Below are 12,170 nucleotides of genomic sequence, written 5' to 3'. Positions count from 1 at the left end.
ATGGCTCTCCTGGAACCTGGCTGACATCATGTGGAAATGCTCCACGTCCTCAGGTCTGGCCCAGTTCCCTGAACTTTATTTTGCGGATGGATTATGGACAGCCCCACATGGTACAGTGTGCCCATGTAATTAGAAGCTTGTGATAATAGTCCCTGCCTGCCCCTCTCATTGCCCCCTGGGTGTTCTGCAAAAAGTGGAAGGCAGGTTTCTGCCGATTCCACACTGTAAAACCCAAAGCAATTAATCCCAGATTCCGAAACTGGCCCAATGATCTGTTGGGCAAACAAGGCCAAGAGAAATGGCACAAGTGGACGAATCAGGAGAAGAGTTAGTAGGCAGGGAAGGTGGAGGGACATATTGTGACAGGCAAGGACAAAGAAGTGAGAGGTAACAGAAGCAATCTCTCTCTCTTAATGGAAATACGGAGTTTCATGAGTGGAGATGTACCTCCTCCAGTCCAATGACTCTCCACAATATTTGCCATCCTCCAATTCGGGTCTCTTGCACGCCCCCAGTTTTCCATGGCCCCACCATTGATCGCTCTGCCTTCAGCTGACTGGGCCCTAAGCTCTGGAATTTTTTCCATAAACCTCTCTACCTCGTCCATTAAGACACTCCTTAAAATCTGTTCTGATGAAAGGTTATTGACCTGAAATGTTAACTCTTTCGCCACAGATGCTGCCAGACCTTATGGGTATTTCTAGCATTTTCTGTTTTCATTTCAGATTTCCAGAATTCACAGTAGTTTGCTTTTGTCTCCTTAAAATCTGCCTGTTTGAACGAGCTTTTGGTCACCTGTCTTCATACCTCCATACGTGGCTCAGTGTCAAATACTTTGTGTTGTGAAGCACCTTGGGATGTTTTAGCAAATTAAAATCATTATATAAATGCAAGTTGTAGTTGAAGCATATTCCTAATGAAAATTACATTGCTCACCAAGGTCAGTGCTGGGGAAAATTGGATGTGCTGCCCTTGGGCATCATGCACTCCAAGACCAGGAGAAGGATCACCAGATACAAGGTAAAAAGCTCCTGATTTCAAAGCAATGGGCCCTCACCTAACTACAGGAAAGCAACTCCCACTGCCCAAATCTTCAGCATACTAAAGGCAACATCTACCTATCACCTCCATCAATCACCCTGTTCGGTTAAAAGAAAAAAATGATCTGATATTTATCTAGAACCCTATTATACTTCTCAGAAACATGCCAAAGCACTTCACAGGCTCTAGACTGCAGTCACCGCTGTTACACTGGCAAACAAGGCAGATATTTTGCACAGAGTGTGATCCTACAAATATTGATGATTTAAAGGAACACGTAATCTACTTTTATTTGGTCCGAAAGGGAAATATTGGTCAGGATACCATGGGAATTCCCTGTTCTTCGTTACATCCCCCTGAACAGGGCCTTAGTTCAATTAGCTCCGTCCACCTGAGTGGGTAGATGCGGCCTTGGTTTAAGGCCTTTTCTGAAAGGTGGCACCTCTGACAGATTGCTGTCCACAATCTTCCAATCCTCCACAGATACAGACAAAGTGCCAAAGGACTGGAGGGCTGCAAATGTCACACCCTTGTTCAAAAAAGGAGTGAAGGGCAAGCTTGGCATTTACAAGCCAGTAAGTTTAACATTGGTGATGGGGAAGCTTTCAGAAACAATAATCCAAGGGAAAACGAGCAGTCACCTTAACAACACGGCCTAATAAAGGGGAACCAGCAAAAATTTGTTATAGGCAAATAGCGTGTGATGAACTTGACTGAGGTTTTCGATGACGTAACAGAGAATAGATGAGGCAGCACAGTTGATTTTTAAATGGATTTACAAGTATCACATATTAGGCTTGTTAGCAAAATTAACTTCCAAGGGATAAAGGGGACAGTAACAGCATAGATACAAAATTGGAAGAGAGAGTCATGGTGAATGGCTGTTTTTCGGATTGGAGGGAGAAGTTTTCTCCAAGGTTCAGTAATAAGACCACTGCTGGTTTTAATAATACATTAATCACTTGGACTTGGGGATACAGGACACAATTTTAACACATGCCGATAGCATGAAACTTAGAAATGTAGCTAACGGTGAGGAAGATAGTAACAGACTTCAAGAGCATTTAGACAGGCTGATGGAATAGGTGTACACGTGGCAGATGAAATTCAAAGCAGAAAGGTGAGAGGGAATATATTTTAGTAGGGAGAATGAGGAGACACAATACATGCTAAATGGTACAATTGTAAAGGGGGTGCAAGAACAGAGAGACCTGTGGTGTTTCTGCACAAATCTCTGAAGGTGGCAGGACAGATTAACAAAGCAGTTAACAAAGCATTTGGGATCCTAGGATTTACAAATAGAGGCATAGAGTACAAAAGCTAGGAAGTGATGCTAACCCTTAATAAAACACTAGTTGGGCCCTAGCTGAAGTATTGTATCCAATACTGGACACCAGACTTTAGGAAGGATATGAAAACATTGGAAAGGGTACAGAAGGGAATTACTACAACGGTTCCAGAGATGATGGACTACAGTTTTGTGGGTAGACTGGAGAAGCTGGGGTTGTTCTCCTGAGAGCAGAGAAGGCTAAAAGGAGATTTGATAGAGGAGTTTAAAATCATGAAGGGTTTGGATAGAGTTTATTTTTTATTCGTTCGTGGATTGTTGGCATCGCTGGCTGGGTCTGCATTTATTACACACCCCAATTGCCCTTGAGAAGGTGGCACTGAGCAGGATTTTGACCCAGCGAAAATGAAGGAACGGCGATATAGTTCCAAATCAAGATGGTGTGGGGCTTGGAGGGGAAGTTGCAGGTGGTGGTATTCCCATGCATCTGCTGCCCTTGTCCTTCTAGGTACCACTATCAACATCATCAGGGTTACCATTGACCAGAAACTGAACAGGAGTAGCCATATAAATATTGTGGCTACAAGAGCAGGTCAGAGGCTAGGAATCCTGAGGCGAGTAACTCACCTCCTGACTCCCCAAAGCCTGTCCACCATCTACAAGGCACAAGTCAGGAGTGTGATGGAATACTCTCCACTTGCCTGGATGGGTGCAGCTCCAACAACACTCAAGAAGCTCGACACCATCAAAGACAAAGCAGCCCACTTGATTGGCACCCCATCCACAAACATTCAGCAGTGTGTACCATCTACAAGATGCACTGCAGCAACGCAACAAGGCTCCTTAGACAGCACCTTCCAAACCACGACCTCTACTAACTAGAAGGACAAGGGCAGTAGATGTATGGGAAGACCACCACCTGCAAGTTCCCCTCCAAGTCACACAGCATCCTGACTTGGAACTATATCGCCGTTCCTTCACTGTCGCTGGGTCAAAATCCTGGAACTCCATTCCTAACAGCACTGTGGGTGTATCTACCTCACGTGCACTGCGGCAGTTCAAGGCGGCAGCTCACCACCACCTTCTCAAGGGCAATTAGGGATGGGCAATAAATGCTGACCTAGCCAGCGACGCCCACATCCCATGAATGAATAAAAGAAAAAGTTTGGAAGGTGCTGTCTAAGGAGCCTTGGTGAGTTGCTGCAGTGCATCTTGTAGATGGTACATGCTGCTGCCACTGTGCTTCAGTGGTGAAGGGAATGCCAATCAAGCGAGCTGCTTTGTCAGCAAACATCCCCACTTCTGACCTTATGAGGGAGAGAAGGTCAATGATGAAGCAGCTGAAGATGTATGAGCCTAGGACAATACCCTGAGGATCTAGTGTAGTGATGTCCTGGAGCTCAGATGATTGACCTCCAGCAACCACAACCATCGTCCTTTGAGCTAGTTATGACTCCAACCAGCGGAGAGTTTTCACCCTGATTCCCATTGTCTCCAGTTTTGCTTGGGCTTTTTGATGTCATACTCGGTCAAATGCTGCCTTGATGTCAATGGCCTCACCTCACCTCGAGTTCAGCTCTTTTGTCCATGTTTGGACCAAGGCTGTAATGAGGTCAGGAGCTGAGTGGCCCTGGCGGAACCCAAACTGAGCGCCAGAGTGCAAATTATTGCTGAGCAAGTGCTGCTTGATGGCACTGTTGACGACCTGTTCCATCACTGCTGATGATCGGGAGTAGACTGATGGGGCAGTAATTGGCTGGGTTGGATTTGTCCTGCTTTTGGTGCACAGGACATATCTGGGCAATCTTCCACATAGCCGGGTAGATGCCAGTGTTGTAGCTGTACTGGAACAGCTTGGCTATGGGCATGGCTAGTTCTGGAGCACAAGTCTTCAGTACTATTGCTGGAATGTTGTCAGGGCACATAGCTTTTGCAGTATCCAGTGCCTTCTGTCGTTTCTCGATATCACGTGGAGTGAATCGGATTGGCTGAAGACTGGCATCTGTGATGCTGGGGACCTCAGAAGGCAGAGATGGATCATCCACTCGGCACTTCTGGCTGAAGATGGATGTAAATGCTTCAGCCTTATCTTTTGCACTGATGTGCTAGGCGCCCCCATCGTTGAGGATATGGATATTTGTAGAGCCGCCTCCTCCTGTCAGTTGTTTAATTGTCCCCCATCATTCGCGACTAGATGTGGCAGGACTGCAGAGCTTAGATCTGATCCATTGGTTATGGGATCGCTTAGCCCTGTCTATTGCATGCTGGTTCCGCTATTTGGCATGTAAGTAGTCCTGTGCTGTAGCTTCACCAGGCTGACACCTCATTTTGAGGTATGCCTGGTGTTATATGATTGCCTTTAAGAGTTATGTCCCTTTAAGATCTGAGTACACTAATGAGCTAAGTACCAGGACGTCATCATGACTTGCCAGAGTCATTCTGCAACTGTAAAACCAAGAGTAAGCTTCTGTAAATAGTTAGCTCTGTACTGTATATAACTGTCTAGATGTAATAAACCTGTTTGAGATCTTCAACCAACTAGATTCCACGCATCTCATTTATGTTGCATCAGACAACATAAAAAGAACACATTATATGGTGGCAGCTGCGGTAATAAGAAAAAGTCTAAGTTGAAGACCACGGGTAAAACAGTTGTAAAATCTACCTTTCCTACAGCCAAGAGAGAGGCAGTTCCACAGAAATAGTGGCCCAAACAGCAGAAAGAAAAAAGGAACTCACCTCCAGCTGTAGAAGACAGAGCTCAAAACGACAGGTTGCAAGTAAATTGGGTGAGTCATTGTGCTGACGGGCAAGGGATACTGCTTTGAACAAAAGCTTTGAAGTCCTTCAAAAGATTAATTTTTTTTCAAAAGCTCAGTGTAAAGACCCAGGCTGATCAAGGTCGATGCCATTACATGAGGTGTCCATTAGAATAAGTGCTGGAAAACTGGATCACTGCAGAGCCTTCATCCACACAGCCAGAGTTTTTAAAAAACTCATAAAACCACTCGCGTGTGAACAACGTAAACAAACCCGAATGCAACTGAACTGCCTATTGAGCAGCTGTGTAAACAGAACAGGCTTAAGTGCTGGAATCAATATAAATACACAGCGCTGTGAAACACCTGCTCCTGACAATCAAAGCAGCCAGTCTACAGAACAAACAGTTTCTTAAAGGGGTAACAGTGCAGAGTCGTAGAACAAGTCTTAAAAAGCAAATTTTAAGCAAAAGAACAGCAGGAAGATGGATACCAAATTTCCCAGCATGACCCGGAAGGCCTAGGATATCCTATCTGAATTCCAACTGTTCAAACAAAGAATGCAGTTACGCTTCACAGACCAAGAAATGGTAGAATCAGAGAAACAGGCTGTAAAGATACTGATAGCAATTGGAAATGAGGGATTACACAGAATCAATACCTCAGGCTTATCGGAAGAGGACCAGAAAGATCCTGCAAAGATATGGAAAGTGCTAGAAGATCAACTCCGATTAAGGGTGAATTTTCGAATTCATCATCTGGAATTGATGTCCTATAGGAAACAGCCACAGGAAACAATAGACCAGTTTGTCAGCAGATGCCGTAGTAATGGCAATGAATGCAGTTTCTCAGAAGCTGAGCTGTCAGACTGAATAATGGAGCTGGTGATTGTATCAACACCCACTGAAGTTTCAGAAAGACCTCTTGGGGGGGAAAAAAGAAAGGTCACAACATTGATGGCAGGAAATATGAAGCCATTGTAGCTGGACAACAGCCCCTGCAAGCACTAGGTGCAGCCAATAGTATCGGCGCCATAACCAGGTCGAAAAGAGCAAGCAAGCTGTGTGGTAAGTGTGGTTGGTCCCACTCACGGAGAACTTGTTTTACATTTCAAGACCTGTGCAAGGCATGCGGTGCAAAACAACACTGGGCCTCCCTATGCAAGAAATCTGGCTCCAAAGATGCGGCCAGAAGTCACAGTAGAACAAACAAATAGAAAACAGGGCAACAGCAGCAAGGAGAGCGCCAGAGACCTGTGCAAGCCGATACACAATGTCCACAGCGAAACAGACCTGAGACAAGGCTCAGAGAGAAGTATTTCTCAGTCAGAAGCTGATCAGGCGTTCCACTGACACATCATGTTGATGAAGTCAAACAACTGGAAGCTTTTGCCACTATTAACATCATGTGCCCAATGAAAGCTGGTAAACAAACACTCAGGGTCAAGACTGACACTGGAGCTAGTGCAAATATCCTACCAGTCCGAATCCTGAAGGATATGTACTAGAGTCGTTGGAAATCAATGGTACAACCGACAACTGCCAAGTTATCTGCATACAACAGGTCACCCATCCCTTGCACTGGCACACTAACAACACAATGCAGCTCTGGCAAGGAAACCACAAACATTCTACCTGGTGGACACAAGCGGACCAGGAGTGGCAAGACTACCAGTGTGTAAGGACCTCAACATCATAACTATCCATGAGGTCACCAAGGGACCCATCACAGCAGAAGAGACAAAGGGGCAATCTCCAAGCCCGGAACCCACTTCCAGACTCTGGCCAGCATTAAATGATGCAGTCTGGAAATCCAGCAACAGCACCTCTGCTATCTAGAGAACTGCCAGCACCGCAATGAGCCAGAACAGACAGGTACCGCCATGGCCAAGTACTCCTCCCCCAACAAATCCTCAACCTTGAGCCCAAGACCTTCAGACACAAAGGATGAGGATAGGCGATGGACACGCAATGCCCTGAGGAGGCAGAGGAGGAATGGGTTGAAGCACATCTGTTGGTTCTTCAAGATGAAGTGCTGGAACTTTCCAAGAATGACAAGGCCTCAAAGGTGAGCATCTTGAGAAGAGCAACACAGAGTATATAAGCAGGCTGATGGCAGAGCAACAGAAACTAAATGCAGAGAGGAGAAACTTCAGAAAAAACAGTAACAGCTTCGACGCAAATTCCCTGAGCAAGAGTTGTCAAACCACCAAGACGAAATATGGACTTCTGAGCTTCTATATTTGTAAATTTCATAATCTCTATCCATGTGTAAATAATTTTTATGTTATCTAATTTCATGTGCTTTTTTTACTTTTAGTATACAAGACATATCTTCGGAAAGAAAGGGGATGTTGTATGATTGCCTTTAAGAGTTATGTCCCTTTAAGATCTAACGAGCTAAGTACAGGACGTAGTTACGTGCTATTTGCCAGAGTCATTCAGCAACTGTATCACCTAGAATAAGGTTCTGTAAATAATTAGCTCTGTACTGTATATAACTGTTTAGCTGTAATAAACCTCTTTGAGATCTTCAACCAACTGGATTCCATGCATCTCATTTATGAGCTGAGATGAGATTAGGGGGCGGTACAGTGGCGCAGTGGTTAGCACCGCAGCCTCACAGCTCCAGGGACCCGGGTTCGATTCTGGGTACTGCCTGTGTGGAGTTTGCAAGTTCTCCCTGTGTCTGCGTGGGTTTTCACCAGGTGCTCCGGTTTCCTCCCACAGCCAAAGACTTGCAGGTGATAGGTAAATTGGCCATTTGTAAATTGCCCCTAGTGTAGGTAGGTGGTAGGGAATATGGGATTACTGTAGGGTTAGTATAAATGGGTGGTTGTTGGTCGGCACAGACTCGGTGGGCCGAAGGGCCTGTTTCAGTGCTGTATCTCTAAATAAATTAAAAAATAAATAAATGTTGCATCAGACAACATAAAAAGAACTCATTACACCTGGTGCTGCTCCTGGCATGCCCTCCTGCACGCTTCATTGAAGCAGGGCTGGTCCCCCAGCTTCATGATAATGGGTAGAGTGAGGTATATGCCAGGTCATGAGGTTACAGATTGTGGTTGAATACAATTCTGCTGCTGATGATGGCCCACAGCGCCCCATGGATGCCCAGTTTTGAGTTTCTAGATCTGTTTGAAATCTCTCCCATTTAGCACGGTGGTAGTGCCACACAACACAATGGTGAGCACCCTCAGTGTGAAGATGGGATTTTGTCTCCAAAAGGACTGCGTGGTGGCCACTCCTACCAATACGGTCACGGACAGATGTATCTGCAGCAGGTAGATTGGTGAGGACGAGGTCAAGGACAAGTAGGTTTTTCCCTCTTGTTGTTTCCCTCACAACCTGCCGCAGACCCAGTCTAGCAGCTATGTCTTTAGAACTTGACCAGCTCGGTCAGTAGTGGTGCTACCGAGCCACTCTTTGTGATGGACACTAAAGTCCCCCACCTAGCGTACGTTCTGCACCCTCGCCACCCTCAGTGCTACTTCCAATTGGCGTTCAACTTGGAGAAGCATTGTTTCATCAGCCGGGGGTGGGGTGGCGGGGCACGGTACATGGTAATCAGCAGTTGATTCCGTGAGTATGACTATGTTAGGCTGTTACTTGACTAGTCTGTGGGACAGCTCTCCCAATTTTGGCACAAGCCCCCAAATGTTATTAAGGAAGACTTTGCAGGGTCGACAGGGCAGGGTTTGCCGTTGTCATTTCCAGTGCCTGGGTTGATGCCTGGTGGTCCGTCTGGTTTTATTCCTTTCCTTAGACTTCGTAGCGGTTTGATACAACTGAGTGGCTTGCTAGGCAATTTCAGAGGGCATTTAAGAGTCAACCAAATTGCTGTGGGTCTGGAGTCAGATATAGGCCAGACCAGGTAAGGATGGCAGATTTCCTTCCTAAAAGGACATTATTGAACTAGATGGTTTTTAAAAATTAAAAATTTGTTTTTAAAACAATGGTTTCATGGTCAACACTAGGCTAGCTAATTCCAGATTTATTAATTTGAATTCAAATTCCACCATCTGCTGTGGTGGGATTCAAAACCATGGCCCCAGGGCATTAGCCTGGGGCTGTGGGTTACTAGTTACCATTACCACTAGGCCACCACCTCCTCTCTCTAGAGTAAAGATTGTCTGAAGGGTCAATAACCAGAGGACACAGATTTATGGTGATTGACAAAAGAACCAGAGGCGACACAAGGAAAAACTGTTTCATGCAACGAGTGGTTAGGATTTAGAATACACTGCCTGTTAGAGTGGTGGATATAGATTCAACTGTAACCTTCAAAAGAGAATTGGATAAATACTTTAAGAGATAGGGGATAGAGCTGGGTAGTGGGACTAACGGGATTGCTCTTTGAAAGGGCTGGCACAAACTTGATGGGCTGAATGGCCTCCTTCTGTGCTGTAATATTCTATGAATGTCAGCCTGGATTATGGGCTTAAGTCTCCAGTGTGGGGCCTGAACCCACATCCTTCAGGTTCAGGGGCGAGAGTCCGACCACTGTAATTGTTCCGACTGAGACCCGCACTGTATTCCAAATCCTAACCACAGTCTGTCTCAGTGCACTTCAGATTTTAATGGAGCCCCCTCTGCCCCTCCCCTGACATTCTGGAAAGGACAGGAATGGCCTTTCCGATTGAGCTACCCCTGTTCTAATAAAAATTGAAGAGGAAGATGAACAGCGGGGGCAGAAGTGAGAGTGAGGCATCACAACAGAAGGGCACGCACTGTCACCCCTATTGCTGATGCTGCATTTTCCGCTTGTTATAATCTGGTTATGTTCTGGTGTTGGGCAAATGAGCACCACTGGAAATTTCAGCACAAGGTCCCATTAGCAGAATCCGGTGTAACTTTCGGCGTGACTGAGATCCAGTTAGACCCGTTCACGTTTCTAACCGGGCCGACATTCTTTCCTTGCAGTCAAAACTGAGCGACGCAGAATGTTTAGCCTCAGTACCGTATGGCAGAGATTTACAAATCTGAGACGGTGATCTACTGAATGAAGCTCGCAAGCAGCAAAGTGCTGACTTACCTAAACCTCTCTGTGGTCTGGGCAGAAATCGATGACCAGTGTCTGTTCAACGTCTGCATGCGTTTGATCTCCTTGTCGTTCAGGGGTAACCTGTACCCCAATTCATTCAAACGATCCAGGTCAGGAACTGTACTGCTGAATCTCAACATCTGGACCTGTGAAGTACAAAAAAAAAGTCATCACTCCAGCGGGACCACTGCTCATTTTCTGACTGAAATCACTACAGATTGTTTTTTTAAATACTGATCCAAATTTCTGAACCGGTCACTTCAAATAAAATTAGCAATGATCTCAGAGGGGACCCTCGATTCACAAGAGGAGGGTCTTAGCAACAATAGAAGGAAATCATTTGCTTGCTTGTTTACTTGTGGGCATGAGCTCTTCAGCATCTGGTCTTCCTGCATTGACTATGCCCAGATAGGGAAGGTGGTGGTGTAGTGGTATTGTCACTGGACTAGTAACCCAGGGTATTGCTCTGGGGACATGGGTTCAAATCCCACCACAGCAGAAGGTGGAATTTGAATTCAACTAATAAATCTGGAATTAAAAGCTAGTCTAATGATGGCCATGAAACCATTGTCGATTGTTGTAAAAATCCATCTAGTTCACTAACGTCCTTTAAGGAAGGAAATCTGCTGTCCTTACCTGGTCTGGCCTACACATGACTCCAGACCCACAGCAATGTGGTTGACTCTTAACTGCCCTCTGAAATGGCCTAGCAAGCCACTCAGTTGTATCTAACCACTACAAAGTCAATAAAAAGGAATGAAACTGGATGGACCACCTGGCATCGACCTAGGCACCGGAAACGACAACAGAAAACCCAGCCCTGTCGACCCTGCAAAGTCCTCCTTACTAACATCTGGAGGCTTGTGCCAAAGTTGGGAGAGCTGTCCCACAGACTAGTCAAGCAACAGCCTGACATAGTCATACTCACGGAATCGTACCTTATCATACTGCCATCACCATCCCCGGGTATGTCCTCTCCCACTGGCAGGACAGACCCACCAGAGGTGGTGGCACAGTAGTATACAGTAGGGAGGGAGTTGCCCTGAGAGTCTTCAATATCAGCTCTAGACTCCATGATGTCTAATGGCATCAGATCAAACATGGACAAGGAAACTTCCTGATTACCACCTACCGACCTCCCTCAGCTGATGACTCAGTAATCCTCCATGTTGAACAGCACTTGGAGGAAGTACTGAGGGTGGCGAGGGCACAAAATGTGCTCTGAGTGGCGGACTTCAATGTCCATCACCAAGAGTGGCTCAGTAGCACCACTACTGATTGAGCTGGCCGAGTCCTAAAGGACATAGCTGCTTGACTGGATATGCGGCAGGTGGTGAGGGAACCAACAAGAGGAAAAAAACATACTTGACCTCGTCCTCACCAATCTGCCTGCTGCAGATGCACCTGTCCATGTCAGTATTGAGAGGAGTGACCACCGCACAGTCCTTGTGGAAACGAAGTCCCGCCTTCACATGGAGGATACCATCCATCGTGTTGTGTGGCACTATCACTGTGCTAAATGGGATAGATTTCAAACAGATCTAGCAATGCAAAACTGGGCGTCCACGAGGCACTGTGGGCCATCAGCAGCAGCAGAATTGTACTCAACCACAATCTTATTATTAGTTATTATTATTAGAGATACAGCACTGAAACAGGCCCTTCGGCCCACCGAGTCTGTGCCGACCATCAACCACCCAATTATACTAATCCTACACTAATTCCACATTCCTACCACATCCCCACCTATCCGTATATTTCTCTACCACCTACCTATACTAGCGGCAATTTATAATGGCCAATTTACCTATCAACCTGCAAGTCTTTGGCATGTGGGAGGAAACCGGAGCACCCGGAGGAAACCCACGCAGACACAGGGAGAACTTGCAAACTCCACACAGGCAACCTCATGTAACCTCATGGCCCAGCATATCCCCCACTCTACCATTACCATCAAGCCAGGACACCAACTGTGGTTCAAAGAAGAGTGCAGGAGGGCATGCCAGGAGCAGCACCAGGCATACCTCAAAATGAGG

The 12,170-nt window shown here is 46.1% G+C and overlaps 1 protein-coding gene across 11 annotated transcripts in view; it reads right to left on the bottom strand.

Moving 5' to 3' along the window:
- Positions 1–12,170, bottom strand: part of LOC137376257 (nesprin-1-like) — a 500,292-nt gene that overhangs the window by 92,910 nt on the left and 395,212 nt on the right. For all 11 annotated transcript variants that reach the window (XM_068044441.1, XM_068044433.1, XM_068044435.1 and 8 more), the window contains one exon: positions 10,126–10,280. In XM_068044441.1, the coding sequence (XP_067900542.1) occupies positions 10,126–10,280 (155 nt within the window). The remainder of the gene's footprint in view (positions 1–10,125; positions 10,281–12,170) is intronic.

The sequence above is a fragment of the Heterodontus francisci genome, chromosome 13 (genome assembly GCF_036365525.1).
Source record: "Heterodontus francisci isolate sHetFra1 chromosome 13, sHetFra1.hap1, whole genome shotgun sequence".
NCBI lineage: Eukaryota > Metazoa > Chordata > Chondrichthyes > Heterodontiformes > Heterodontidae > Heterodontus > Heterodontus francisci.
This window is presented reverse-complemented; position numbering and strand designations above follow the sequence as displayed.